The 25,000-nt window shown below is 50.7% G+C and overlaps 13 protein-coding genes across 13 annotated transcripts in view; 6 read left to right on the forward strand and 7 right to left on the reverse strand.

Annotated features, from left to right (window-relative positions):
• CNE03340 (conserved hypothetical protein) overlaps positions 1–1,304 on the reverse strand; it is a 1,441-nt gene extending 137 nt beyond the window's left edge. Inside the window, exons 1-5 of the mRNA XM_024657248.1 lie at positions 1,153–1,304; positions 637–1,075; positions 502–580; positions 279–442; positions 1–216 (exon numbers count right to left, since the gene is read on the reverse strand). The exon at positions 1–216 is cut by the window's left edge and continues 137 nt beyond it. Of these exons, the coding sequence (XP_024512965.1) occupies positions 1–216; positions 279–442; positions 502–580; positions 637–1,075; positions 1,153–1,256 (1,002 nt within the window). The 5' untranslated portion in view covers positions 1,257–1,304. The remainder of the gene's footprint in view (positions 217–278; positions 443–501; positions 581–636; positions 1,076–1,152) is intronic.
• A 970-nt stretch (positions 1,305–2,274) lies between these two features.
• CNE03350 (expressed protein) lies at positions 2,275–4,367 on the reverse strand. Its single transcript, XM_570898.1, has 5 exons — positions 4,154–4,367; positions 4,021–4,102; positions 3,578–3,968; positions 2,917–3,520; positions 2,275–2,866 (listed from the first exon to the last, which is right to left on the reverse strand). Exons 1-5 carry the CDS (start codon positions 4,337–4,339, stop codon positions 2,663–2,665), a joined length of 1,467 nt encoding a protein of 488 aa, XP_570898.1. The 5' UTR covers positions 4,340–4,367; the 3' UTR covers positions 2,275–2,662.
• Positions 4,368–4,511: 144 nt separating this feature from the next.
• CNE03360 (nuclease, putative) lies at positions 4,512–6,211 on the reverse strand. The gene is made up of 7 exons (XM_570900.2): positions 5,796–6,211; positions 5,466–5,735; positions 5,380–5,410; positions 5,227–5,327; positions 5,114–5,180; positions 5,009–5,057; positions 4,512–4,958 (listed from the first exon to the last, which is right to left on the reverse strand). Exons 1-7 carry the CDS (start codon positions 6,001–6,003, stop codon positions 4,590–4,592), a joined length of 1,095 nt encoding a protein of 364 aa, XP_570900.1. The 5' UTR covers positions 6,004–6,211; the 3' UTR covers positions 4,512–4,589.
• A 44-nt stretch (positions 6,212–6,255) lies between these two features.
• On the forward strand, positions 6,256–10,009 carry CNE03370 (protein carrier, putative). Its single transcript, XM_570902.1, has 17 exons — positions 6,256–6,348; positions 6,411–6,513; positions 6,579–6,816; positions 6,868–7,160; positions 7,212–7,595; positions 7,642–7,711; positions 7,766–7,919; positions 7,969–8,056; positions 8,115–8,343; positions 8,398–8,442; positions 8,516–8,620; positions 8,674–8,693; positions 8,750–8,849; positions 8,916–9,017; positions 9,068–9,269; positions 9,332–9,466; positions 9,548–10,009. Exons 1-17 carry the CDS (start codon positions 6,269–6,271, stop codon positions 9,921–9,923), a joined length of 2,724 nt encoding a protein of 907 aa, XP_570902.1. The 5' UTR covers positions 6,256–6,268; the 3' UTR covers positions 9,924–10,009.
• Positions 10,004–10,912, reverse strand: CNE03380 (adenylyl-sulfate kinase, putative). Its single transcript, XM_570904.2, has 4 exons — positions 10,836–10,912; positions 10,686–10,771; positions 10,536–10,631; positions 10,004–10,467 (listed from the first exon to the last, which is right to left on the reverse strand). The coding sequence occupies exons 1-4, from the start codon at positions 10,861–10,863 to the stop codon at positions 10,066–10,068; spliced, it is 612 nt and encodes a 203-aa protein (XP_570904.1). The 5' UTR covers positions 10,864–10,912; the 3' UTR covers positions 10,004–10,065.
• A 136-nt stretch (positions 10,913–11,048) lies between these two features.
• Positions 11,049–13,207, reverse strand: CNE03390 (hypothetical protein). Its single transcript, XM_570905.2, has 6 exons — positions 12,805–13,207; positions 12,551–12,761; positions 12,222–12,507; positions 11,720–12,172; positions 11,604–11,666; positions 11,049–11,548 (listed from the first exon to the last, which is right to left on the reverse strand). Exons 1-6 carry the CDS (start codon positions 12,836–12,838, stop codon positions 11,099–11,101), a joined length of 1,497 nt encoding a protein of 498 aa, XP_570905.1. The 5' UTR covers positions 12,839–13,207; the 3' UTR covers positions 11,049–11,098.
• CNE03395 (hypothetical protein) lies at positions 12,996–13,993 on the forward strand. The gene is made up of 4 exons (XM_024658536.1): positions 12,996–13,212; positions 13,281–13,565; positions 13,612–13,662; positions 13,712–13,993. Exons 1-4 carry the CDS (start codon positions 13,197–13,199, stop codon positions 13,933–13,935), a joined length of 576 nt encoding a protein of 191 aa, XP_024514384.1. The 5' UTR covers positions 12,996–13,196; the 3' UTR covers positions 13,936–13,993.
• A 117-nt stretch (positions 13,994–14,110) lies between these two features.
• On the forward strand, positions 14,111–15,793 carry CNE03400 (hypothetical protein). Its single transcript, XM_024657249.1, has 8 exons — positions 14,111–14,288; positions 14,337–14,710; positions 14,766–14,954; positions 15,011–15,110; positions 15,160–15,270; positions 15,328–15,464; positions 15,520–15,618; positions 15,678–15,793. The coding sequence occupies exons 1-8, from the start codon at positions 14,253–14,255 to the stop codon at positions 15,730–15,732; spliced, it is 1,101 nt and encodes a 366-aa protein (XP_024512885.1). The 5' UTR covers positions 14,111–14,252; the 3' UTR covers positions 15,733–15,793.
• Positions 15,794–15,853: 60 nt separating this feature from the next.
• Positions 15,854–17,532, forward strand: CNE03410 (conserved hypothetical protein). Its single transcript, XM_570907.2, has 4 exons — positions 15,854–16,087; positions 16,146–16,402; positions 16,456–16,539; positions 16,591–17,532. Exons 1-4 carry the CDS (start codon positions 15,883–15,885, stop codon positions 16,726–16,728), a joined length of 684 nt encoding a protein of 227 aa, XP_570907.1. The 5' UTR covers positions 15,854–15,882; the 3' UTR covers positions 16,729–17,532.
• Positions 16,791–18,126, reverse strand: CNE03420 (expressed protein). Its single transcript, XM_570908.2, has 6 exons — positions 18,088–18,126; positions 17,960–18,037; positions 17,779–17,893; positions 17,554–17,709; positions 17,321–17,494; positions 16,791–17,231 (listed from the first exon to the last, which is right to left on the reverse strand). Exons 1-6 carry the CDS (start codon positions 18,108–18,110, stop codon positions 16,833–16,835), a joined length of 945 nt encoding a protein of 314 aa, XP_570908.1. The 5' UTR covers positions 18,111–18,126; the 3' UTR covers positions 16,791–16,832.
• Positions 18,127–18,296: 170 nt separating this feature from the next.
• Positions 18,297–20,135, forward strand: CNE03430 (septin, putative). The gene is made up of 8 exons (XM_570909.1): positions 18,297–18,414; positions 18,467–18,737; positions 18,790–18,927; positions 18,975–19,092; positions 19,143–19,393; positions 19,447–19,542; positions 19,588–19,769; positions 19,817–20,135. The coding sequence occupies exons 1-8, from the start codon at positions 18,345–18,347 to the stop codon at positions 19,861–19,863; spliced, it is 1,173 nt and encodes a 390-aa protein (XP_570909.1). The 5' UTR covers positions 18,297–18,344; the 3' UTR covers positions 19,864–20,135.
• Positions 20,136–21,184: 1,049 nt separating this feature from the next.
• On the forward strand, positions 21,185–23,816 carry CNE03440 (replication control protein 1, putative). Its single transcript, XM_570910.2, has 4 exons — positions 21,185–21,702; positions 21,759–22,518; positions 22,571–22,841; positions 22,894–23,816. The coding sequence occupies exons 1-4, from the start codon at positions 21,250–21,252 to the stop codon at positions 23,762–23,764; spliced, it is 2,355 nt and encodes a 784-aa protein (XP_570910.2). The 5' UTR covers positions 21,185–21,249; the 3' UTR covers positions 23,765–23,816.
• A 43-nt stretch (positions 23,817–23,859) lies between these two features.
• Positions 23,860–25,000, reverse strand: part of CNE03450 (Ser/Thr protein kinase, putative) — a 2,754-nt gene continuing 1,613 nt past the window's right edge. Inside the window, exons 6-11 of the mRNA XM_024657250.1 lie at positions 24,912–25,000; positions 24,772–24,864; positions 24,683–24,711; positions 24,546–24,633; positions 24,067–24,498; positions 23,860–24,018 (exon numbers count right to left, since the gene is read on the reverse strand). The exon at positions 24,912–25,000 is cut by the window's right edge and continues 10 nt beyond it. Coding sequence (XP_024512886.1) covers positions 23,959–24,018; positions 24,067–24,498; positions 24,546–24,633; positions 24,683–24,711; positions 24,772–24,864; positions 24,912–25,000 — 791 coding nt within the window. The 3' untranslated portion in view covers positions 23,860–23,958. The remainder of the gene's footprint in view (positions 24,019–24,066; positions 24,499–24,545; positions 24,634–24,682; positions 24,712–24,771; positions 24,865–24,911) is intronic.

Here is a 25,000-nt window from a genome sequence, read left to right on the forward strand (position 1 = left end):
AACTCTGACGCTGACCATTACTATCAGCCCGACGATGAATAGCTCTTGTATGCCATAACTCCTCTCGCTCATTTTTGAAGAAGCCCATGAAATGTGATCCGAAAAAAGCACGCTTCCATTTGATCCAGCATACTGCACCCCTAATTCATTTAATGCTCCTGTGCGTTCTTGCTTGCCGCTCTCGGCGAACAACGTATCTAAAGCGTTAACCCCTTGCTAGCGGATTGTTTCAGCCCTAGACGATTGCGATGACTGGGAAGGAGGAGTCCCCAGCTTACCATATCGTACATTGCTCCGAACCAAAACCATCGTTCAACCCAGCTCACACTCTTCATATAAGCGGTGGCCACGTCCATGAATCGTTGGATCTCGGTGTAGATGGCTTGTCCATCATATGTGCCAGTAGTCGTGTTATAAACTGAGAAGTTTTGAGGTGCAAATTCTGTGAAAGGCGGTCAGCCTGAAGCCTGACAGACTGTTGGGAAAGGACTAAAGACCCACCAGTCACCCAGATGTTCTTGCCATAAGTAGAATGGTAGTACTGAATATGCTCGATGAAGTTTTGGGCCACTAAATCATACTATACAAGGGATAAGCCTCGCCACTGCTTTTGTCCTAAATTGCCAGTCAACTCACCCAATGGACGGCCGTAAAGTCTGGATTACAGCTACCATTACATGCTTCATACCACTGGGCCATCCATTCTCTACCCGAATATCCACTTGTAACCGCAGGACTCCCTAGCCGATATCCCTGTGATTTCAGGGGCTCTATCACCTCTATCCACGTTTGCGCTGCCTCTTCGGGCGAGCACTCCGCCTGCCCGGCTTGATCGGGCTCATTGAAGCCTAGGATAGCCCTTTGGGGAGTGAGAATGACGTCGGAAAAGTTACTGGCTACTTGCTCGAGAAAAGGCTCAAAGTAAGTGGAATTGCAACCCCACAGCATGGGTACAAAAGTGAAGGGAACGTCATAGAGTGAAGAATGTCTCGAAGTTGGAATGACGGGATAAGGAGACCAGTTGTAGTAGGAAGATATGAGGGTGCCATCCCCAGTAAACCCTGCCATAGGAACCCTACGATTCATCACTTAGTGATGGTACCGCCTGAAATCTTCACTCCCTTATCTCGGAGTAGACCGGACGGGACCTACCAAAGATTGTTTGCCCAGGCGAGCCCCGGGCCGCCGCTGTCGTAGTTGATGATATCGACTCCTACCACTGCCCTGACAGTTAGTAAGAGTATCAGTGGGACCATTGTCGCTGTTGACAGAGAGACATATAAATGCTTGTTGAGCTTCAAAAGCATGAGAACAGAGAACAAAAAAGTGCCCCGTTTGATGTGCGTGGTTTCATTGTTGCTGGTCGGCCTCCACTCGGCTCAGCCTCCACTTTTTGTCCGTTGCGAGCTTTGCAGTGAAACCCTTCGTTCGTCGTTTACTACAGCAGTAACCTAATCCTTTCATCCACTCTTCAAGAGGGGAGAATTGCAATTGCTTCTCCACACAGATATGGGATGGTAGTAGCGAGAATCGAATGCGGACGTCTATGACGGGATATATTATTTGTGTCATCATCGTGTATATTTGAGCTATGATGCGGGCAGAAAAAGTGTCGCGGCCCGCCGGGCGGCGCATGCATGTTTTATTTTTCTTCCTACATAATAGCGGCATTTATATTCTTTCTCGACCTCCCCGCTATCGTACGTACTATGAATGAAAGCAGGTATTGACCCCCGCCGATATTATCCGCACTTCTTCATGGTCGTACAGTCGATGGTGATTGAATGATATATATCCGTTCATTCTCACTGCAGGAGGCTCCGTCGTCCCCACTCTTCTTTCTCCATCAAGTAATAGCCAGCCCCTGATGAGAAAGGAGGACGACGAATAATAGCGGATATTACCAACTCAAAGTCGAGGCCATACATCGTCCAATATCCGAAATCCTCCCATCCTCAACTCACCGCGATCATTTGCGTGTCAAGGCGCTTGTCCCTTTGCAGGTCTGTTGCTCCATAATACCCCGCCTGAACATCCTTTGACACGACCTTTCAGTATACCTCCTTCAAAGTAGTCATTTTTTTTTACTCTAAATCCTTCTCAGGCCGATGTCTGTCGTCGATGCAATTGCCAAACTATAAATAGTGATGAGGCCCAAGTGAGGATGATAATCGAATCATCAGTCTTTCAAGTTTGTAAAATAAGTTCTCTGTGAGAGGCGCTTTTCAAACTGCATTTGGATTTCCAAGCTCTATTCATCTCCATTGACAACATGTCTCCCTCTATATTGGTGCACAACGAAAAGCAGGCACTTGACTGTACGTTGTCCGGTGTAACACCATCGTCGCCGTTACCTTCAACTAAACACCTTGAACCTGCTGCAGCTCTGTCGCCTCCTGACCTCACCTTAGCCCATACCCAATGGCTCTCTATTCTCTGCTCCCGCCTTTCCGAGCTTTCATCTGCGAGAGAAATGTCTTTTGATATGGATTTTGGCGGTGGTATGGCGGGTGATGCAGAGAATGTTGCACCAATTGAACAGGCAGTAGATGAGGCGCGGAGGATGGTCAGTGTTTTGGGACGAGAATTGAGGAGGCGAGGGTCAGAGGTCGCATTTTGGTAGAGTAGGTGACGTAAAAGCAAAATGAAAAGAATGTATCAATCAGAAGTAGTTGCCCTTGCCGGCATAGCTTGTGTCTTCTGTTTCACCAAGTTCGGGCGAGTCGTTGCCTTGCTCTTCATTCAGATGACCAATACGACTGGGTGAGAATTTGCTTGGAGGGGGGATGAACGCTTTGGGGCCAAAAATTGGTCTGCCTGATGGGGTAACCAACGATGATACGGGCGGTACTGGTTGGAAAGCAACCTGAAAAATGATAAGTTATTGCGCGTTGTATTAGCATCCGAAACACCTACAGTGTCGTTCATCTTTTGATAAGCCTTCACCCACGCCTTGACAACTTCTAATTCTCTTTCCACCCTTCCCATCCTTGCCCTCCTCTCCTCCTTTTTCCGTTCCCTGGATTTCCCAATGGACAAGCCTTTCAATTTTGCCCTCATCTTACTATCTTCCAGGTCTTCCAACCTACCCTGGGCATCTTTAACCCAAGCAAGGGCTTCCCCGACTTTTGCGCCCTTTCCGTTCTCACCTGCGTCGATGCCTAACCACTTGTGGGCCAGGGCTAAAGCCAACTGTGCTTCCTTGGCGAGGTACCTTTTCAGCTCTGGTATGATCTCTCCTTCTACAGCTTCAGGTTCAATGACATCCTTGTCCGTGTTTGATCTGAATAACTTTCTCGAAGAATTGCTAGGCGCACTGCTTGTTGGTTGGTGGTGGACCGAAAGCAGGGCACGAGCGGACGAGTACAGCTGATGTACGTAAAGATAAAGTTTGGCTTGTAACGGAGCAGAAGGATGATTGGGTGGTAATGGTGGGCCTGGAGGGGCAAATAGAGTATAAGTGAGTACAGGGAAAAGAAGTTTGCGGATTGCTGTAAGGTGGGCATCCGCGAGCAAAATCCTAAAGGGGCCCTTTCAATCAGTCTGCCGGTAAAGACCCGCCATGACATGAACTCACATAGATAAGGCTTTGAACGTCTCTCTACTACTTTCGGCAGGCCATTTGCCTTTTCCAAGTCGTCCGCTGCTTACCCCCTTCAGGGGCTCCACCTGCAGACAGACATTCTCCGCCGCCCACTCTGCAACACCACTCGCTTGGCAAAGCAGGTCTACTGCCCTTGCTAAGCCGGCTGTAGTGCGCTTCTCATCTTCTGAAGACATATGAGGCATCGCCTTTGGTCCAGCTGGGATCTCAAAAGCAGGTAAGGAGGCAAGGATGGAATGGGCATAGTTGGATAGGGCTAGAGCGTATGTAAGGACAACCATGAGATGTTCGCTATGGATCGAGGCAAGGGGTAGCAAGGGGGACGAGAAGCTGAAGTGGGTAAGAGGAGCCCTCCATTGGAAAGCTACGGATGTTATTTTGTATTCCATAGTGTGCAAATATCTGGTTGAACTTACTCGGTTCGCCTTTGAAGAGCAATTCATCGGCATCGAGACAGGCAATGATACCTTTCAAGTAAGGCAGGTATATCTGCACGGCCTATACGTTAAAGTTAGCCCTATATACATTTCTGAGCCGCGGCACACGCACATCTAGTACTGCAAGGGCGCTCGCTCCAGGCTCATTATCAGCAATGCCCTTCAATGCCAAGTGCAGCTTTGTCCTTGATGCGGTTGCGTCTGAAAGGATCGTCGTGTAGGAGGAAGAGGGATCGTTAAGGATGGCAGAGAATGTGATGAGGGATGTGGTTGGGAGACGGTACAGATAGGGGGGCATCTTGAGATGTGGAGGGGAAGCAGATGCAATGTGGAAAGAGAAAAGTGGAAAGATGCCGGGCCCTTCGTTGAATGTGTATCGATTATCACCGCCAAGAACACTCAGGTGGAGGGTGGAGGTCTCGTACACAATTTGGTTCCGCACATGGCCACCGGAAACCAGATTAATTAAAGCAGCATCAAAATGTAATCGCATAACGGCGACAGAAACGACATGAGTATAATCCAGAGTCCATAGGTATCATGTATATCTATTTCTTCCCACCCAACTGCTTTCTAGCATCGTCAAACCTCCTCACAATGACCTGACATTGAGTCACAGCACAAAGCTGCCTGCTCTTGGTCTTGACCTCTTCGTTGAACAACTTCAAGCCAGCAGCCTTCTCCACATGTTCTACAGGGACAATAAAGCTCCTCAAGTCTGCCTGGTCAGGTATCTCCTTGTTGGGAAGGACGAAAGCGCCGAGAGCGAGCTCCTTTACTGTCTGGGGAGAAGACACGGCAGTGGAGGCCGAAGAAGGTTTCTGGGGGTAGGAGAAGTCGGGGCGTGAGGCAAGGATGACCTTGGCAAAGTGGGTAGGAACAGAAACGGAAGGAGGGTTGCCAATCACTTCGTAAGACTGCAGATGATGTTAATGACCTTTTCCGCATTTAATCTTATAACACTTACCACTCGCCATTTACCATCGGCGTGCTTCTCAGGAAGGTAGAGGGGGACGCTAGGAAAATCAGATTAGCCTTTCAGCGAACCATTATATACAATATTAATACCTACGTGAACACGTAGACATCCTCAAAATTGGTAGTCAACCTCCGGCAAAAGTCCTCAACATAGGCCCAGTCTACAATAGAGTTAGCCTAGCTCGATCAACAAAGACAAGAACGGACAGTGCCTGTTGAAACCGTCACCGACTTGGGGGGCGATGTTGGAAAGGTAGAATGTCTCATCCATTGCTTGTTGAGAAATCTTAGCGTCAGCGGCGGGTACCCTGCGGTCCTGATGTTAGTTTTGTTGACAGAAGATAAGGAAGCAAAGCCTACATATGCCCTCGATCATAACCGCTTCGGAAGTCTAACGTTCTATTTAGCTTGATTTTGCATTTACGCAGATAGACTATCAGACATACAATCGGAAAGCTTTGCTCTGAACATCTCGGGAATACCGTCATCCTCCTTGAAGACACTCTTTGATCTGTCGACCTTGATAACCTCCGGCTGAGACGAAGTGTCCGCGGCACGGGCAGCTTCAAGAGGAACAGGGGTACCCTTAATTTGAGGAGGAGAAATCTTTGCAAGAGAAGTGGCAGTGATATGCTCGGCAGTCCATGCGGGGTGTCGGAGTCTACGGTCGTATGCGGCCGTGTATGCAACACGCTTGATGATGTCAGGTGTAGGGCCTATACTGCTGGTAAGTTGCTATATCCAATTTCTCCCGAAAACGTGACGAAGTCACATACCAGGAAAGCCACCCTGAAGAGGTCCAACAATGCCAGTGGCTGTTGGAACTAAAGCCTTGCTCTCCTTGAAGTCGGGTCGGCCACCTTCAGGAGGAGGCGGAGGGAGAGGAACGTTGGGCTGTGAGGTTTTCCTTGGGAGGAGAGTGCCTGCACCGACACCGAGTGTGAGACCTGCGACGAAGAGCAGGGAAGGGCCGAGGGTGGGCATTTTGGGAGTGGAGAGTGACTGGACAAGTCAAGTCTAGCTCCGTCTGATCAAGAGAGAATGCATCTGGCCAACTTTTTCTGTTTGGTTAGGAGCGTCCGATTAGAAAATATTTTGTAATGAAGGTGGAGGTTTGGAATGTGTAATTAGAAAAAAGAGTGTAACGGTGCACCTGAGATCCGCCTGAGCTCGGCTATCTCGTGGAAATGGGTGTGTTTTGAATGGCCACTCTTCTCTCACACTCAACTCCTTCCCATACCTCATCCCCATGTCCACAGAGCACCTCCTAGGAGACATAGGCGCGGTCCTCACAGCGTTTATCGCCTCCGAGGACCACCCAAGACGAGAGTATGTTCAAGTCTATCAGCATAACGATCACTGGCCACTCGCTCACCGTTGACCTTTACTAGGGCTGAGGCGCACCTCCAAAGGCTGGCAGTCGAGCAGCCCGCTGAAGTCCTTCTCGTACTCGCTCAGGTGGGGGCACAGGGTGTAGGAGGTTTTCAGCTCGATGTAAGTCTTGTCAAAAACCGGCTATAGTATTACCGTACTGTTGTTGACTCTCACTTTACATGTAGCACCGTCTTCTCGCCCTAATTCTTCTCAAGCGTATGGCATTCAAACCATTGGAAGGACTTTTTCTCAATCCTCAAAGTCAGAAACCAGCAGCTCCATTTGATGTAGTCCGTGAAACCATTCGTGGGCGGATAGAGACCGTCATATGTGCTGGCATCAAAGATGAAATGGACGTCAGAATGAGAAAAGGCCTAGGAGCATGTGCTGCCAACTGGGCGCATGAATGCGCAATCAGACACCGTATGTTCCGAGCACAGCAGAGTGTATGTTCCTCTAATCTGTGATTCAAAGGCCCATTGTTACCTCTTCCACCGGTCCTCCTTGAACTTACAGCATCTCCTCACCCCTTTCACCGCTTCACTCCATTCCAGCTTCTAGACCTGACGCCCACACTACTAGTTGACTCTGTCAGGGACCCTATCCCTGCTGAGCAATTAGCGCAGATGTTACAGGCCGGGCTGAACGACCCTAGCGTAGATGTGAGAGTTGAAGCCATGAAAGCTGTCAGGAGTGTCCTGATGGAGGGTGTGACGGGCTCGGAGAGGAGCGAGATTGGGGCGAACCTGGTTCTCCATTCTTTCGAAGTGAGTGCTCAGCCTAAAAAGTTCCTCAATCTTTCTGATCGAGAACACTAGACTCTCCGTAATCTACCACCCGCACTGGTATCTCATGCGTTGATTCCACTGGTCGACCTTGCATCCGCCCACCCCAGTCTATTCATGACATCTCTCAATCCCATTTTATCATCCCTCCTGCCACTCCTTGCTCCTCCTGCGCAAGAAACTAATTTACCACCTTTCCAATTTTCTCCATATCCTCCACACAACATGACTTTTGATGAGTGGGAAGATATTTCCAATCCTGCTACAGAAATCATCTTATCGTTGACGGAATTGCGACCGTCACATATATCTGAATGGGAAAATGGGAGAGCAGTAAAGGAGATGATTGGTTTATTGCTGGCAAGGCAGGTGGTGACATTCGGAAACGATTCCCAAGAATGGTTAGAGACCAAAGATGTGGGTTTGACGACCTGTGCGACTGACTTTTGCTAACGAAAAGTAGCTGGATGCGGAGGCAGACGAGTATCCTGTACTTGCAGAAGAGAGTCTTAGTCGTTTATCAATGGCTCTTGGTTAGTTCATTCTTCCCTTTTCCACGTTGGGGTACAACCTTAATTTCCAAATAGGGGGTGAACTCGTCTTGCCCACACTATCACAACAAGTCCAGGCGCTTCTCCAACAAGAAGACTGGCGTTGTCGATTTGCTGCCATCTCTGGTATCTCTAGCATAGCCGAAGGCTGTCTCGATGAGCTGCAAGCTGGTTTGCGTGAAGTTCTTGCGTGAGTGCCGTTGATCATTGTGACTGTATTACTGCTGACATTTTTGCAGTATGCTTTCTTCAGCAGCAAAAGATCCTCATCCACGGGTGCGATACGAATTCCTGCAATGTCTTGGCCAACTGTCTGCCGATCTTGAGGTGAGCCTGCGATGTAGTTTCATTTACGATTCCGACGACTCACACCGTTCTTCCAAAGGGAGCTCTGCAAGAGAATTTCGCCGATGATGTCCTGCAAATCTCTTTGGCCTTACTTGACGACCCTGTTATGAGAGTCCGTTCGCATTCAGCGGCATCACTTACAAACTTTTTTCAAGAAGCAAGTCCTCGTCATTTTGAAAAATACCTCGAGCCCGTCGTTTGTGGACTCTTGAATCTCTATCAAAGTCAAGTCTTGTACGCGCAAGATCAGGCCCTTGCTACTTTGGGTGAATAACCACGTCTGCTCATAATGCGGACGATAAACTGATGATAATGCGTAGCTACGGTGGCTGCTGCGGCCGAAAAGATGTTTACGCCCTTCTACCGTGCGTGACATGACTCAAAAATCCATTGATGTCTACATTGAGATGTCTGTGTTGATTGATAATACTCTGATAGGTAATATCATGGACCTCTGTTTCATGATACTTTCAAATCCTGTAATTACCGATGTAGCGCAACGCAAGCTTCAAGGAAGAGCTATGGAGTGCGGTACCTTGCTTGGTAGGTGTTATTCCCTTTGTCACATGTATTTTCGGCTGATGCGAATGGTGCAGGTATGGCGGTGGGCAAGAATGTGAGTCCAGTGCATGACCTGATATGGTATCCAGCGTTGACTCTTAAACCCTTCAGACATTTGGCACCGACGCCGTCAAACTGTCACAGTTGATGATCACCATTCAAAATCAAATAGTCGACGCAGATGATCCTCGCTCAGGCTACCTAATGGATGGTAAGGACATGCTTATTTTATGGCCTTTTTATTTTCCCTTCTTTCTGAGACCTTGGTTATTTTTAGCATGGTCAAATGTCTGCCAATCACTGGGTGCAGCGTTCGAACCTTTTCTGCAATACGTGGTGCCGAACCTGCTCAAGACGGCGTCTTATAAGCCTTCTGACTGTAAGTAAACATGGAATCGCGTAGATGGTCTGTTGACGCATCGGTACCAGCTTCAAACGAGACGGGGGAAGATGATACCGGCGGTGCGCACACATATGAAATTGATCAGAAGATCATGGCATTTGAGAGCTTGACGACGTATGCTTTCCAGATGCGGGGGAAATTTGCACCTTGGTTGGCACCGTGCATGCAGCTGAGCTTGAACGAGCTGAGCTGTTCATTCTCCGAGGACGTGAGAGAAGCCGCTGCATTGTGAGCAGGAGCGAGAAAAAATAATAATCAATCTTTGATCATCGTGCTAACCAAGACTTTAGCTTGGTACCGGGACTTCTCCAAGTCGCAAAAGACTCCAAAGTGTGGGCGGACGCGCCGTACAATCTTACCCAAGTCTTTCAACAGCTTGTCAATGTAATTGTCAAGACTGACGATATCGGTTATACCGCTCTACTGTCAGTATTCCCCCCCCCTCGCCCGTCCCCCGCCTGCGCACAAGCCGTCAGACCACTTTTTTTGTTCTAACAGCACAGCAGGTATAAATCATTCACCGATTCCCTCCATGTGATTTCCGCCCCGTTCCCTGCCGAGCTCACGACGCAACTTTTAAAATCGGGACATGCCGTGTTGCACACCATTGCCCAGACACGGGCGGACCGCGAGGCTCAAGAGCCATACATGGACGAGTCGGATAAAGAGATTTATCTTGAAGAGCAAAATGAGGAAGAGGCGTGTTTGACACAGTTGAGAAAAGCGCTGGAGATGGTTATCAAGGTGGGGGATTCGAATGCGGGTACGGAACAGGGAGCGTTGGCGAATGGTTTGAGGGAAGAGTTGCAAGGTGCGCTAGAGATGGTGAGAGAGGTCAAGAAGAGGGGTATGAAGGGTGATGGAGAAAAGAGGTTTGGTTGAAATAGCTAATATATCACGTCTTGACGAGAACGAATTAGTTTTTATAATTAAATACCAGTTTTATATCAACTGTAGTCTGGGGAATTATTGAATGTGCATTTGCATTGGTTTTCTTGTTACTTTCTTTTTTCTCTTTTCCTTTTTAAGCAGGGATAAGACCGTTGTCGGCGAGGTACTTTGTAATGATCTCAACCGCACCCGTCACGTCCACCTCATCGGTCCTGATGTGGATTTCGGGGTTTGCGGGCGCCTCGTAGGGTGCAGAGATACCTGTAAAGTCCTTGATCTCACCCGCCCTCGCCTTTTTGTACAAGCCCTTGGGGTCCCTCTGCTCGACGACGGAGAGCGGCGCGTCGATGAAGACCTCGATGAAGGGGATGGCGGGGGAGTGTTTTTCGTGCAGCTCCCGGGCGAGCTGTCGGTCAGAGATGTATGGGGAGATGAAGGCCGTGAGGGAGATGGTGGAGGAGAGGGCAAAGAGGAGGGAGACCTCGCCGATTCGTCGAATGTTTTCCACTCGCGACGCCTGGTCAAATCCGAGGTCCTGGAGCGTGCCTTTTAGCACCCCATCCGTTCTTATTCCATCTTTTTCGGAGAGGGGACACAACATACCTTGTTGAGACCGAATCGGATGTTATCACCGTCCAACCTGTAAGCATGGAGTTTTTTATGGAGCAAGTGCTGTTCAAGCGCAGTCGCGATGGTGGACTGTTTTTTTCCCCGAGTGTTAGCTCTAATCTGGGAACAAGGGACAAAACTTGCCTTGCCGGAAGCGCTCAAACCGGTGAGCCAGACGGTGCAGCCCTTTTGGCCGAGAAGGGTATCTCGCTCGTCCTGGGTGACAGCTCCTACGTGCGGGGTTAGGGTCGTTGTTACCTGAATAGGCGTACTGGGAGGGGACTCTTTGCTTACCGGGGTGAAAGGTGATGTTGGTGGCCATTTTTCAAACGTTTTATGGATGAGACAAGAAATCGAACACAGTTTGAAACCCACGGCGAGCAATTAAGAAAACTGGTTTTTTTTTAAAACGGGGACGTCAGTCACGCAATCTCAATCTTTAAATTCCCGATGAATCAAATTACAATTCCAAATCTCAAAAATATAGATAGATTAGATAACAAATTCATCAATACATATATGCATCCTCTTTTCCCGTTTACGCTATTATTACCATCTTAGAAGCCAATCCCACCGCCATGCATATTCCCACTGACATATGTCTTTCTCCCACCGGACCACGGCCTCGGTGCGGGGAACATGCCCTTCATGGGGAACGTCCAGCTTCCCACCACGGCAGGCGGCTCGGGTACTTGATCCTCTGCACCGCTATCCCCGTCTGCACCGCCATCACTGTCCACGGCCTCTGAGGAACGCTGTGCGACATTCGTCCGACTTGCATGTAGACTTTGGGGCCGGGGGCGTGAAGCGAGGATGGGAGGCGCGAGGGATGAACGGTTGGTACCTGCTGCGGGTGAGATGCCCGGAGGGGGAGGAGGCGCAAAGGCCGTTCCCGCCGGATGGGGTCGGTTCCTCTCCAGAGCAGGGGAAGGTGGTGCTCGAGCCGGTGCGGGGGGTGCTCGAGCAGGTGCGGGGGGTGCTCGAGCCGGTGCGGGGGGTGCAGCTCGCTAACGGTTTTATATTCAGATGTGTATATATCAGCTGTAGAGAATATTTACTTACCGATGCAGGGCTAGGCCCGGGAGGGGGGGGAGGAGGTGCGCTTGGCGGAGGGGGAGGGAGTCGCTAGTTTCGGTCGTTAGCTTGAATGTTTTATTGAACGCGTCGATTGTACTCACAGAAGCAGGTCGTCCAGCAGGCAAAGGCGGCGGCGCGGTCTCTTCCTCTTGTCCATAGTACTCTGGTTCTGGCTCTGGCTCCGGTTCTGGCTGTACTACACGGGGAGCGGGGGAAGGGATGGATCGAGCTGGCGGTGGGATCATCCTTCGTGGAGCAGGTGCGGCGGGTGCAGGAGGTGCCGGAGGTGCAGGTGCAGGAGGTGCCGGTGCAGGAGGCGGAGGTGCCGGCGGCGCCGATACGGACGATGGTCGACGTGGAGGCGTAGGAGGCGCCAAGTTGCTCGAGTCTGTACGAGACGGTATAGCTGGAGGGAGTGCGCGGTTAGGAGCGGCATAAGAGCTTGCAGGGCGAGACGGAAGGGTGGGTGGGCCTGTGGGGCGAGGCGGCGGCGGCGGAGGTGCTCGTCCGCCGGTCATGGAGGACGGCCTAGGCGGAGGTGGTGGCACGGCTCTCTGTGATGATTGTTAGTTCCATGGTCTCTCTTAATTAAAGTGGACGTACCGCTGGGACGCTGTTTGTTGGTCTGTTGGGTAATGATGGCGCAGGCGACCTTCCAGGCAAAGGCGGTGCGGGTTCTTTTCGGTGGACAGCATTTCGGGCGGGGGGGGCTGGCGCGGGAGGGGCGGGGGGCGCGGGTGGGGCGGGTGGTGCAGGCGCAGGAGGTGCAGGCGCTGGTGGTGCAGGCGGTGCAGGCGCAGGAGGGGCTGTTCGAGATGGAGCGGGCGGGGCGGGAGGCACTCTGGGAGGCGCTCGAGAGGACGTCGGTGCCGGCGGCGCAGGCGGTGTACTGCCATCGGTCAGAAGATTATACATCAATGGACAAGACTTACGCTCTCGCAGGCGGTGGGACGTGTCGAGTTGGTGCCGGGGGCGCCGGGGGGGCTGGGGGCGCTGGCGGTGCTGGCGGTGCTGGCGGTGCTGGAGGGGCCGGCGGGGCAGTGCGGCTGGGTGGACCAGACGGTGCTGGGGGCGGCGGTGCGGACGGCTTAGACGGGGCTCTGGGGGACGGGACGGAAGGCGGTTTCGCAAGACCCGTACCAGCTACACCATGTCAGCATGATTCGCAAAGAACGACGGGACGCACCTGGCCTGTCGCCCGTCTTTCGCAGAGTGGGCATGCCGCCGGCAAAGAGGCCTGCGAGCTGCGACGCGGGGTCGTTCCCGGCCGGCACGGGGGCTGAGGCGGGGGCTGAGGGGGGTCGGGGCGCAGTGCTGGCGCTGGCACTGCTGGTGGCGGCGGCACCACCACCAGCAGCAGCCACGAGGGGGGCGGACCTGTCGTTGACGTGGGCCTTCCTGAGACCCTTGCCCTCTGCGACTGGGTGAGCGGTGCGCTGTGTGCGGGGGAGAGTACTTGCGCTGGATCTGCTGTAGGAGGGCGGCGTTCATGGCGATGTTGAGTGGGAAGCGAGATGACGCGCTGGAAATGAATACCCGCGCCAAATCGCATCTGCAACTCTGTCTGCAACCGCCCCCATGAACTTTTCGCCCTGTAAGCCTAGCCTCCCTAGCCCGTCTAGCCCCGCCCCGCTAACACCTCCCCCCCCACGCTAAACACAGACCAGCCGCCGCCCGACGTGCCCGCCACGGACCCCCCCGAGGTGTCCAAGTCCAAGCCCCGGTCCAAGCCGTGGTTCACCCGGGACGCCTCCTACAGCGCCAGCTACCAGGCCGGCGGCACCCTCGCCGACCCCTCCGCCCCCCGCGCCTACACAAACGACCCCGAGTCCCCCGCCTTCGACCCCGCCGGCCCCGACAGCGACAGGGCGAATGCCTGGGAGAGCCGCTTCGGGTGGCGGGTCGATGCCATGGCCGCCGCCGCCTACCTCGCCGGGCCCCTCACCGGTGAGTATCCCCCGCCGCGTACGCCCCCCACGCTCACCCACCCCAGCCCTCGTCTTCCTCATCCTCGAGACCCGCAACGACTATGTCCGCTTCCACGGCAAGTGTCTCCCCCAGTGCTTCTCCCCGTCCCAGCTGACCCGCCCCAGCCTACCAGTCCGCCCTGCTCACCACCCCGCTCCTCGTCCTCCTCCTCCTCTTCAACCTCCTCCTCCCCCTCCCCGCCTTCCTCCGCACCCTCTTCATCGTCGCCTCTGTCGGAGCCACCCTGTACGCTGCCTTTAGGGCCTGGAGGGATGCACAGGAAGGGTTGGAGAGGTACTGGCTGCCGTATATCGGCCCGATTGCTGAGAGATGGGTGAGCGAAGAGTAGAGGGCTAAAGTCGTAGAGCCGAGTGTTGTTCGCCTAGCTATGCATCTTGTACTGTATGCTTCGTGCCATGCTTCGTCTGCCATGCTTCATCTTCGTGCCATGCTCTATGCTTCTATACTATATTCTATACATACTTCTATACTATACGTCTATACTATACTTCCACACTTCTATACTATACTTCCACACTTCTATATTATACTTCCACACTATACTTGTAGTCTGCACATTGTCTCGTTGATACGCCGCTCGCCACATTCGCGTCTTGTCTTTTTGTTGTCGCCTATCGCTTGTCCCCCGCTACACACACCCCCAACATGCTTCCACTCTGGGCTCGGGGCGGGAAACCGATCGTATGCCCTCCACTCCACTCTCCCTGACCCCAAGCTCACCCCGCCCAGGTAATCCCCCTCCCCCAGAAACGTCACTTCACCCTCCCTGCGCTCCCCATCCTCCTCCTCCTCCTCGCCACAGGCTTCCTCCTCCATCCCCTATTCTTCCCTCCCCCGCCGCCCACCCCTGCAGGAAAGTACACCTCCTCGCCCTTCCTCGTCAAACCGAGCGACTTCATCGACCCCCCACCGCCAGATCGTCCGAGCTACCTGCCCGCACCCCTTGAGCCCAAGAAGAAGGGCATGCTCGTCCCCGATGCCGTCCACTACGTATACGGCCTCAAGCCCGTTCCACAGGGACAACACGGTGAAGAATTACCGTACTATGCCTACCTAGCTATGCGCAGCGCCTTGATCAACCTCAAACCGAAAGCCATCTACTTGTAAGCCCAGACCACGCTTCCCGGGACTCTGCTGCTTACGCCGCACATTAAACAGCCACTATGAGCATCTCCCCACAGGTCCATGGTGGGACCTCATCCGGCCGCACCTGACGCTAATCAAGACCCAAGTCCCGGAAAGTATCTATGGACGCCCACTCAAGCACTTTGCGCATAAAGCCGACGTCCTTCGATTACTCGCAATGAAGTATTCCGGCGGGATATACCTCGATATTGATATCTACGTGTATGTCGTTTCACGGTATCGAAGAAAAAGAAACAACCGGGCTGATGGATCATCAGCATTAGACCGTTTGACGATCTGTTGTACTACCCCACAACACTGGGTATGGAAGCGTCCCCCGACTCTAGACGATCGGCTCTCGATCCCGAAGGTCTTTGTGTGAGCCCCTAGTCACTGCCTATCAACGTTTCTGACTCGTTTATAACAGAACGCAATCATCATATCCCAGCCCAACTCTTCATTCATCGATCGGTGGCTCGCCTCTTATGAAACATTTGACGGGGGTATCTGGGCTCATCACAGTGTCGTCAAGCCATGGGCAAGTACACAACCAACCAACCCCGCAAGGAATAACTAACACCCTACGTTTCTCTAGCAACTCGCACGTGAACACCCCACAGAAGTCCAAGTGCTTTCCGAACGAGCATTCTTCTGGCCAATGTGGCACGGCGACGAGATCAAAAAGACGCACGAGACGAGCCAACACGACTTTAGAGCGTCCCGGCAGTATGCGCAAGTATTCAAACCCCCCCCCGCCGCGTGACATAGACTGACACGGAATGGATAGGTACCATGCGTGGGAGTCCTTGGCCATGGGCTACTTGTCAAAACTGTCACCGCAAAGTATACGCGAAAATGAAAATAGCTTCAACAAGATGGTCAGGCCGTGAGTTAGAGTCTCGCCGCTTGTTCCCCGGGTTAAAACGCTAACGACAACGACAAAAGATTCATCGGGCCAAAGGATGACGAGACGTATAACAAGTGGAAGGGAGAAACGTAGATTTCTGAATGTACCAGTACTATGTATTTATTCAAGAGAGTAAGAATAGTTACGTAATTGATGTTTTCAATCATTCTCGCTTTCAGCACTTTCCATCACGATTCGTTGCACATGTTCCATTGCACTTGCTCGATCCCACTTTTTTCACAAATGCCAGAAAACCCATCCTCCTCCCCGACAGAACCCCCCGAGCAATCTGCCGCTTTTGAAAAATGGCGTTCCGGTCTTGCCCAATTCACCGGCCTCGGTCTTTCTGAATCCGAAAAGGCAGAGAGGGAGAGATTAAAAGCCCAAGGTAAATTAGCAAAGGACTGGGACAAGTGCGAAGGGTGGAAACGAGATCTTATGAATTATAGTGAGTTGCTTTTTTTATTTTTCTACTTTTTCATGCCCCCATTGACTCGATGCAAAAGGCCCCATGATCACTTTTCTTCTAAACCACCTCAAACTCGCCGGCTGCCCCTTCCCTTCCTCCGCCATGCAATGCCACCCATGCCCCGAAAACCGTGCGGGCGGATTCTCACCCGACCACGGTATCTTACTATGCCAAGACAGGTTCTTCAATAAGAAGCATATGGAAGATACGCTGGCGCACGAGTTGGTGCATGCGTTTGATCATTGTCGGTTTAAAGTCGATTGGGGGAATTTGAGGCATCATGCGTGTAGTGAGGTGCGTCAGGGCGTCTTGTTGCGCGGCGGGAATGAGCTTACGTGGTAAAATAGATTAGAGCGGCCAATTTATCTGGAGATTGCAGGTTTACAAGGGAAGTGAAACGAGGGTTTTACGCATTCAACAAACAGCATCAGGTTTGTCTCTTCTTCTCTGGTTGCTCTGCTTTGCTCTGACAACCATTTCAGGCGTGTGTGAAGCGCCGCGCGATATTATCAGTATTGGCCAACCCGGCGTGCACCTCTCCCGAGATGGCAGAAAAGGCGGTGAACGAGGTGTGGGAGAGCTGCTTTACGGATACAAGACCGTTTGATGAAATCTATTAGAGGCAAAGCGATCGAATGGACGGGCGGAAAATATACCCTGCATAAAATGCTACTTTATATATCTCTTCACAAAAAAAGAACTCGTTTGACAACGCACCGAGAGCTTAGTACTCCACCTCGATATCCCCTTCATCTCCCTCAATCTTGACACCTTTTTCCTTTTCATCCCTCACATCCTTGCTCTTTTCATTTTTAGACTTGTCATCAACCTCCATCATCTCCTCCCGCGGCGCTCGACCAAGATCATCCGTCCTCATTCGACTCTCGCCCTTCTCGTGATCGGGACCCGTCGAGTCTTTATCCTTGGTCGTTCTCACTTGCTTACGAAGCTCGGACAGCTTGGCAGAAAGCTCTTCCATCCGCTTCCTATTCTCCCTCGTGGTTGTCCTGATTTGCTCACGCTCAGCGGCAAGGGCAGCTACTTCTTCAGAGATAAGCTCTTCAATGTTGGCTACTTGACTCTTGATTAAATCGTCCTGATGCGGCATCAAAATCTTTGGCAACTGGAACACAAAAACACCCATTTTACGTCAGCCATCGGGGAAAATGCAACAAGAAAAAACGAGTGACAAGCGGCAAGATGACGACTTACGAAATACAACGGGGGAAGATCAGATTTCACCGGCGGGTCCCTGGTGGGACCTGTTGATATAGGTATAGGAGCAGGGTTCAAGAGGTTAGTTTCAAATGCAGGAGGATGCGGGAGGGGCAGAGAAGTGTGCAGGAAATGAGCGGTAGGTCTTAACAAGGCGTGGCGGGATGAGAGCTGGGAAAAAAAAAACAAGTTTAGTGAAAAGTAATGAAGTGATAGAAAGGGACACATACAGCAATGTCCTTTTGTCTCCATAAAGCTTCGGCAGTGTCGGTCGCAATCCGCAATGTCTTGAGTTCTCTGTCTGTTTCTTGAATATCATGGTTAAGCGCCGTTTCAGATTGGAGTTTCTTTGTTATTCTCTCTGACAACTCTTCCCTTCGCTTTGCCTAAAATAAAACAGTCTGGGTCAGTATAAAGAACCAAAAGTGAACAAGGAAAATCCCCTAAAAACACACAGCTTCGGTAACACGGCTAGACTTGTCCTCGGTCTTGAACTTTTGAAGTGTGCCCAAGAGGTTACCAAACAGCCGCCTTCCTCTTCCTTTATCATCCGCATTGGACCTAACACGTCTGTGGTCTAAATCAGCAAGAGTACGAAGAAAAGAAAAACGCAAAAGTGGATAAAGAGGGTCCTACTTGGGAGCTGGTTGTTCAGATTCAGGCTCTGGGCGAGAGCGAACAGGTGAAGCGCTTGGCTTGGGGTCTCCTTGGAGTCTGTGACTGGGTCAGCCGTTTCAGCCTCGCGCATCTGGTCCACCACATACCTCTCTGGCGACTTGTCTGACATTGCTGTGGCTTGACTGCAGATGAAATGTTGCAGTATACAAGTTGAAATGGGTGATGGGCATGGCAAAGTGGGTGTGTGAAATAAGTGTTTACGTAACCCAGTATTCACGCGACGGGCCCCTGCTTGACGCGAACTGTGCGTTGTTGGGTGTTCGTTGTCGTTGTGGAACGGATTTCTTCCTGCTCAGCTTTCTGCTCTCCATCTGTTTCTCTCACACACCCGCCCCACTCTGCAATGGCTTCAAGACCCACAAGAGCGAGAAAGCAGGCGAAGAAGGGCGTACAGCTCACTCTCATGGTAGTCGGTCAGTCACCGCCTCCCCTTCCCACACCGAACAACCCTCTGACACCACACAGGCGCATCCGGCACAGGTCGCACCACCTTTGTGAACACCCTCGTAGAGTCCGTCCTCCTCGAACACAGCACAGCCACCCTTCTCTCCAATCCCGAGGACCCCCATTCCGCCCTCGACATCTCCCTCGTAAAGCAGGCAGCTGCCCAGGCCAACGTAGAGCAACCTATACGCATCAAGCCTACAAATATCGAGCTCGAAGAAGAGGGTGTCAGGATTTCACTGACAGTGGTGGACACCCCTGGCTTTGGAGATGGTATCGACAATGAGTACTGGTGGGTCGTTTATTTCACGGCAAAAAAATGGCTGGGGCTGATGGAAGGGCAGTTTCCAAGAGATTTCAAGCTATCTTGAACGTCAATATGACGATATCCTGGCGGAGGAATCAAGGATCAAGCGTAACCCTCGTTTCAAGGACAACCGAGTTCACGCTTTACTCTATTTTATCCCTCCTACGGGCCATGCGTGAGTAACGATATCTATTTGGTGTTCCAAAAGCTGATATTCAACAGTCTCCGAGAATTGGATATTGAATTGATGCGCCGACTGTCTCCTAGAGTTAATGTCATTCCTGTTATTGGCAAGGCCGATTCTCTTACTCCGTCAGAGCTTAGGGATTTCAAGAAGCGTGTAGGCGTCTTGTTTTATCTCCGCAATAAACAAAGCTGATGGCTCTGCAGATAATGGAAGATATCGAGTACTATGGTATTCCCGTCTACAACTTTCCCTACGACGCCGAAGAAGATGACGAGGAGACTATTGCTGACAATTCTGCCCTCCGTGCCCTTCTTCCATTTGCGATTGTCGGTTCCGAGGAGGAGATTTTGATTGACGGCGAGCCTGTGCGAGGAAGGAGATACCCTTGGGGTATCGTCGAAGTGGACAACCCTGACCACTCTGACTTTACCCGCCTGAGAAGTGCTCTCCTTGCGTGAGACTTTTCGTTGCAGATTCAAAAAAAATCAAAAGCTGACATGATCGTAGCTCCCACTTGACGGATCTCAAAGAGATTACCCACGACTTCCTTTACGAAAACTACCGAACAGAAAAGCTTTCACGATCTGTTGGCGGAAACGACCCGTAAGTTTAAATGTATGATCCATGATTCCCGCTTATGTTCTGTAGCGACTCTTCCATCCACCCCGAGGATATGGCCAACCAATCTGTCCGACTCAAGGAAGAACAGCTCCGTCGAGAAGAAGAAAAGCTTCGTGAGATTGAGCTCAAGGTGCAGAGGGAGATTCAGATGAAGAGGCAAGAATTGTTGGCCAAGGAAGACAGTTTGAAAGTGCTTGAAGCCAGGCTGGGTACGTCTTCATCTTACATATCTCAACGGAAATGCTAATGGGAGTAGCGGCACAAAATGCGGCCCATTCTCGCGAGAGTACCCCCAACTACTAGATCTCATCCGCCCAAACCTTGCTCGAATCTTCTTAAACCCTTGCAATGTCCATACTGATGTCTATCACGTTAAAAAAATCAAATATCGCCTACGAACCGCCCCCCATCTCATCCATCTCATCCTTGTTCTTCTCCTTATTTTACGAACTCTTGAAGAGATTTGATTAACATGGAGAAGGTATTACCCATGCGCCAAGCTTATTTCCATTTTTGATGTCAATACCCGGGATGAAACTGTTTACAGTATCACATGGAACCTCAGAGAAAATACTGACCGGTGTCCAATCGGCTTGATGCATTAAACATCACCACATCTTTCTCTTTAGACTTGTCTCTACGACAACCTTTCATACATTTATATTCTGTATCCGATACTCGCTTCGCTTTATCACCATCAAAACACATCCATCCTGTGTTGGTTTCATCGTGTTTTCCCTACTGACATCGAGGTATTTTGCCAGCCAGTTCAGGTCAATGTGAGTAGCGAACATCACGGAAAAGGAGCCGCAAGGAGTGGTGAACCTCAAGTTGCTCTTCTTGAAGCACAGGCTACTGACGAAACGACAAGCTAACTGCATGGTATCCTCCAACGCCACCCCATTCAAAATTATCATTTCCCGGGAGAGGCTTTTCCACGTACTCGCCCTTCGAAAGGACCGCCGTACATGGTAGTTTTGAAGGAGAAGTAAGAGAGTGGTAATAGGAGGCAATGAAGTAGGATGCACTGGTCACTAGAACTCTGTCGGGAGGTGTTGTGGTTTGTCGTCGTCATGGTCGTTGCTGTTGGGGGGGACGTAAGGACGAGCGTCACTATTTTCTGAATCCTGATAACGAGCATTGTGATAGTTATCGGATGGGATTTTTAAAATGCACAAACGTATGATTGACTATATGCAGTTATAGATAGTTTTTTGATGAGAATGGATGTCGGTACCTCTTGGATGGCGATGATGAAAGACGAGGGGGGGGAGTAGTCTAATCACTTCAACTACTACCCTTCGTACTTGGCTGGGAGAAGAATCATCACCTCAGAACCACTTCCTGCTTTCCCCATTGGCATGTTAAATATTGAAAAGAGTTCTTATGAAGAACAGATCTGGTCTCATTTCTTCTCTTCTGATGAACATCCATTTCAGCAGAAAGAGGAAAAGTATCGGTTATTTGTGTCGCGGAAAGGTGGGCGGAAATATGCGAGTTCGTTTAAAAGGCCCAAACGTAGACTGGGATGTTCAATTGCTGCTCAAAACATTATGAGACAACAATGCGCGTTTTTGGGACGCGACTTGTCATGTTTGTTGTGCTTCGTTCGCTGTTGCTCAATGTTTATTTTATACAAACGCAAACAACCACTTCTCATCTCTTTTTTTCGACATCACTTCTCGGTCCATGACTATCCCATTTACTCCTCGAAGGTCCACCCGAGGCCAAGTCTTCACCCCTTCACCGTTTCCAACACCCCGCATATCACATCCAGACACAAAATATACTTGGTTGTCCGCTGCATCAACACCAAGGCTATCTCCTGGTGGATCAAAAACCCGCACGCACTATACAGCATTCTCAAAGGTCTTCGCCAAAGGTGGAAAGAAGAATGCTGCGCCTAAAATGACAAAATTCGCCATAGGAGATGGAGTGTTGGTCAGCGTTGAGGGTGGCAACGATGGTGTGGCAGTCTTGATCGATTTATGGGAAGAAGAACGATCTGAAGATGACGAGGAGGAGGATGAAGAAGACGAAGACGGAGAAGAAGAAAAAAGCCCTTTAATGATGGCAGAAGTACACTGGCTTCTGAGACGGCAGGACTTACCCGATGTCAGAAGGAATTTCAAAGTTGATGATGTATGTCGATTTCATCAAAACTCATGGTAGCAAACTCTGACTGACCATGGCATCAGAATGAAGTCTTACTTACTGCGTCATCCACTCGTCGGGTAACAGCTACTATACCAATTAGCCTACTCGACGATACAGTCCCTGTATTATCTCGAACCGAATTCCGCGAGAAATACCCAGAAGAAAAGTCGCATTACCGAGGCTGGGCATACGTCAAAGAAGGTATCTATTGGTGCCAACGAGCTTTCGATAGATTCGCCAAAGGTCAAAACTGTTGGAAGATCGACATTGAAGAATGGAAAGAGGTCGGGAAAAGGGGAGAAGGATGGACCGTCCCCATTTCCAAAGAAGAGGAAGAGCATCCACAAGAACCCGGCCTCGAAAGTTCGGATGAGAGCGACGATGGGAGCGAAGCCCGAGTAGAGGAGGAAAGTGATGGTGATGAAGAGAGTGAAGAGGAGTCTGACGATCCCGCCGAGTCCATCTCGAAGAAAAGAAAACGACCGACGAAGACAGCTAAAACCTACGCCAAAAGAGGCAGAAAAGTAGTCACAGCGTCAAGATCTAAACTCCCTCCCAGATCAAAAGCCACTCCTAAATCTCGCAAAGCGACGAAGAAACCCCACCCCGCCACATCGACTTCTTTTTTACCCACCGATTTTATTGCCCCCGAATTACTGCCCACGGATCCTTTCGAGAGAGCTTTACGGATGCTTCACGTTGGTGCAACACCCGAAAGCCTACCCTGTCGCGAAGAAGAATTCGTTGACGTTCTCAGTAAAGTTGAAGAAGGTGTAGAAAGTGGTGGTGGAGGTTGTCTTTGTAAGTCTCAACGCTGCGCAACGGTTGTCAAGCGGCTCACTCTTCTTTACAGATATCGCAGGTGTCCCCGGAACGGGCAAAACTGCCACGGTCCACGCCGTGGTTAAAGAACTGAAACGTAAAGCTGAAGATGGCGAAATTCCACCCTTTTCATATGTAGAAATTAATGGCCTTAAAATCCCCGCTCCTCAACATGCTTACACTGTTCTGTGGGAGGCTATCAGTAGTTCAAAAGGTGTCGGCGCGAAGACGGCTTTGAAGGGATTAGAGAGACATTTCGGCAAAAAAGGTGGTGGAGCGAGAGGTCCTAGAGGTCATACTTTGTAAGCTCCCACCCAGTCTCGCAACTGCGAAAGCGCAATTGATTATCCACAGTGTTGTCCTCATGGATGAGCTCGATCAGCTGCTCACGTCCAAGCAAGACGTGGTCTACAACTTTTTCAACTGGCCAACTATGCGAGACTCTCAACTCTTCGTCATTGCTGTTGCCAATCGTATGGACTTGCCTCAACAACTCGCGGCCAAGATCAAATCTCGTCTTGGCCTTCAGACCATCCTTTTCGAGCCATACGATCGTGCGGCTCTTGTATCTATCGTCCAATCACGACTCATCCCTCATCCCTTGATGCCCAGTCAAGATCCTAAAGTGTTGCTGCCTGATGCCATATCGCTGGCAGCTATGAAGATGGCGGGGACGAATGGTGACGCTCGACGTGTCCTGGACGCTTGCCGACGTGCAGTCGAAGTCGCTCTCGAAAACAAGTCTAAGCCCCCTTCCGCTACGCCTACGGCCCCGCCACCACAACCTGGCCCTCAACCGGTCAGTGCCAAAGCAATGGCCGCCGTCCTTCAAGCTATGTCTTCCTCCCCAACAACCAAATTCATCCAAGCCTGTTCACTGCAGCAAAAGCTGATGTTGGCTGCACTCGTCAGGTGTGTAAGAAGAGAAGGGGTGGCTGAGATTGTTTGGAAGAATATCAGGAATGACCATGATGCTTTGATGAGGAGTTTGGCGTTCGATACTTCCGAGCAAGGCGGTAGAGAGGTGGCCCCCAACTTATTGTCAAATTCAGAGCTGGCCCTTGTCTTGACCAGTCTAACTAGCTCGCACGCTCTGGTTTGTTCGGCAGATATCAGCAAGGGAATTGATGAGAGGAAGATTGCTTTAGGAATGGAGATTGGTGAAGTGGGAAGGGTCTTGATGAATGAGGGTGACAGCTGGAGGAAAGCGCTGGCTGGTGTATAATTAGTATCGTGTCCTTCATGTTGTAGAGAGCTTTTTAGATAGCATTGATGCCATTTTTTATAACATAGAAACCACCAGGTGGCTGAATTTTTAGAATCTAAATACATCTGCAACTTGGCTGGGTATACGGGTAATTCACACACAGAAAATATATACAAGGTACAGAAATAGCGAAGCAAGAAACGGAAAAACGTCTAGAAGATAGTTTGGAGAGCTTCACCTTCGGGTTTGATGCCTCGGTACGGTACAGTAACCTGTCAATTACATCAGCAATGGACAGAACATTAGCGCGACAGACTTACGTTTGCGTTCTTGCCAAACGTGAAGCCAACCCAGTTGTTCCTCTTTCCGATACCCCTTTCTTCTACTGCCTCAACATCTCTCTGTTTCTTGAACACCTCGGCGTACTTCGCCATGTCTTCGGGACTGGAAAAGCTGTCGAAATAACCAACATCGGTCTCGCCATCAAGTACGGGGACGAATGGAGCTTCAAGTTGTCGAAGGCTGGCAAATGGCAAGGAAGAAAAGAAGGGCAAGGATTGAACCTCTTGGAGAGAAGCAACACGGTCCTTGGGATGAGAGATAAGGGCAGTAACAGCATCCCAGGCAACGTCAGAGAGATTGAAAATGAGGTCTTCGGGCCGGTCATAGACAGGTCGGCGAAGGACTCGAGTCCAGTTCTTCAAGTTTGCCCACGTTTCCTCAGGGGTTGATCCCGAGAAGGGGGGGAAACCCTAAGAATGGAATGAGCATATGTGTGTTGATAGGATAAAGAGCTTACGCAGAGGAACTCAAAAAGAATACACCCAAGGGACCAGTAGTCAGCTGAATAGGTGTAAGTCTTACCTCGAAGGACTTCGGGAGGCATGCTATAGGACGTCAGTCACGCTATCCCTGCTGGCTATTATATCGTCTTACTAGTCGGGAGAGCCGACGACAGAATCAGCCTAGATAAAAGCGTCAGTCTCAAACATATGGTAGGATTTTAGTAGGCTTGGACAACTCACATATCGTGGCTCGGTCGCTCTGATACTCCTGTAAATAGTCCTTCGTTCGAGAGTACTCCTGAATACAAGGTTCTCATCCTTGACTTGATCGAGCTGTAAGACTATTAGATATAGCGCCGACAACATCAAGAGACCCTCACTTTGCTCTTCATTTCCTCGATCTTCTGGGGATTCAAAGAACCGGTGGCCAGACCAAAGTCCGTAAGCTTGACATGACCAGTACCATCGA

Source organism: Cryptococcus neoformans (assembly GCF_000091045.1).
Source record: "Cryptococcus neoformans var. neoformans JEC21 chromosome 5 sequence".
NCBI lineage: Eukaryota > Fungi > Basidiomycota > Tremellomycetes > Tremellales > Cryptococcaceae > Cryptococcus > Cryptococcus deneoformans.

Coding starts and splice junctions, on each gene's coding strand:
- CNE03380 (XM_570904.2), bottom strand. CDS start 10,863: ATGGCCACCAACATCACCTTTCACCCCG. Junction 10,632..10,685: donor GTTTGAGCGCTTCCGGCAAG/GCAAGTTTTGTC, acceptor GGAAAAAAACAG/TCCACCATCGCGACTGCGCT. Junction 10,468..10,535: donor TCCGATTCGGTCTCAACAAG/GTATGTTGTGTC, acceptor GGCACGCTCCAG/GACCTCGGATTTGACCAGGC.
- CNE03400 (XM_024657249.1), top strand. CDS start 14,253: ATGCTTCCACTCTGGGCTCGGGGCGGGAAACCGATC. Junction 14,289..14,336: donor CTCGGGGCGGGAAACCGATC/GTATGCCCTCCA, acceptor CACCCCGCCCAG/GTAATCCCCCTCCCCCAGAA. Junction 14,955..15,010: donor CTCGATATTGATATCTACGT/GTATGTCGTTTC, acceptor ATGGATCATCAG/CATTAGACCGTTTGACGATC.
- CNE03350 (XM_570898.1), bottom strand. CDS start 4,339: ATGCCCCCCTATCTGTACCGTCTCCCAACCACATCCCTCATCACATTC. Junction 4,103..4,153: donor GCGCCCTTGCAGTACTAGAT/GTGCGTGTGCCG, acceptor TTTAACGTATAG/GCCGTGCAGATATACCTGCC. Junction 3,969..4,020: donor GCTCTTCAAAGGCGAACCGA/GTAAGTTCAACC, acceptor TAACATCCGTAG/CTTTCCAATGGAGGGCTCCT.
- CNE03410 (XM_570907.2), top strand. CDS start 15,883: ATGCCAGAAAACCCATCCTCCTCCCCGACAGAACCCCCCGAGCAATCT. Junction 16,088..16,145: donor ACGAGATCTTATGAATTATA/GTGAGTTGCTTT, acceptor TCGATGCAAAAG/GCCCCATGATCACTTTTCTT. Junction 16,540..16,590: donor CATTCAACAAACAGCATCAG/GTTTGTCTCTTC, acceptor CAACCATTTCAG/GCGTGTGTGAAGCGCCGCGC.
- CNE03370 (XM_570902.1), top strand. CDS start 6,269: ATGTCCACAGAGCACCTCCTAGGAGACATAGGCGCGGTCCTCACAGCG. Junction 8,344..8,397: donor TCAGGCCCTTGCTACTTTGG/GTGAATAACCAC, acceptor GATAATGCGTAG/CTACGGTGGCTGCTGCGGCC. Junction 9,467..9,547: donor ATCGGTTATACCGCTCTACT/GTCAGTATTCCC, acceptor ACAGCACAGCAG/GTATAAATCATTCACCGATT.
- CNE03430 (XM_570909.1), top strand. CDS start 18,345: ATGGCTTCAAGACCCACAAGAGCGAGAAAGCAGGCGAAGAAGGGCGTA. Junction 19,093..19,142: donor TTAGGGATTTCAAGAAGCGT/GTAGGCGTCTTG, acceptor ATGGCTCTGCAG/ATAATGGAAGATATCGAGTA. Junction 19,394..19,446: donor CTGAGAAGTGCTCTCCTTGC/GTGAGACTTTTC, acceptor ACATGATCGTAG/CTCCCACTTGACGGATCTCA.
- CNE03420 (XM_570908.2), bottom strand. CDS start 18,110: ATGTCAGACAAGTCGCCAGAGAG. Junction 18,038..18,087: donor TCAGACAAGTCGCCAGAGAG/GTATGTGGTGGA, acceptor ACCCAGTCACAG/ACTCCAAGGAGACCCCAAGC. Junction 17,894..17,959: donor TCTGAACAACCAGCTCCCAA/GTAGGACCCTCT, acceptor TTTAGACCACAG/ACGTGTTAGGTCCAATGCGG.
- CNE03360 (XM_570900.2), bottom strand. CDS start 6,003: ATGCCCACCCTCGGCCCTTCCCTGCTCTTCGTCGCAGGTCTCACACTC. Junction 5,328..5,379: donor GGTTATGATCGAGGGCATAT/GTAGGCTTTGCT, acceptor TCAGGACCGCAG/GGTACCCGCCGCTGACGCTA. Junction 5,181..5,226: donor TGACGGTTTCAACAGGCACT/GTCCGTTCTTGT, acceptor ACTCTATTGTAG/ACTGGGCCTATGTTGAGGAC.
- CNE03395 (XM_024658536.1), top strand. Junction 13,566..13,611: donor CCTCGCCGGGCCCCTCACCG/GTGAGTATCCCC, acceptor CACCCACCCCAG/CCCTCGTCTTCCTCATCCTC. Junction 13,663..13,711: donor CGACTATGTCCGCTTCCACG/GCAAGTGTCTCC, acceptor GACCCGCCCCAG/CCTACCAGTCCGCCCTGCTC.
- CNE03390 (XM_570905.2), bottom strand. CDS start 12,838: ATGCCCACTCTGCGAAAGACGGGCGACAGGCCAG. Junction 12,173..12,221: donor CAACAAACAGCGTCCCAGCG/GTACGTCCACTT, acceptor CAATCATCACAG/AGAGCCGTGCCACCACCTCC. Junction 11,667..11,719: donor CTGCTGGACGACCTGCTTCT/GTGAGTACAATC, acceptor GACCGAAACTAG/CGACTCCCTCCCCCTCCGCC.
- CNE03440 (XM_570910.2), top strand. CDS start 21,250: ATGACTATCCCATTTACTCCTCGAAGGTCCACCCGAGGCCAAGTCTTC. Junction 22,519..22,570: donor TGGTGGTGGAGGTTGTCTTT/GTAAGTCTCAAC, acceptor TCTTCTTTACAG/ATATCGCAGGTGTCCCCGGA. Junction 22,842..22,893: donor GGTCCTAGAGGTCATACTTT/GTAAGCTCCCAC, acceptor GATTATCCACAG/TGTTGTCCTCATGGATGAGC.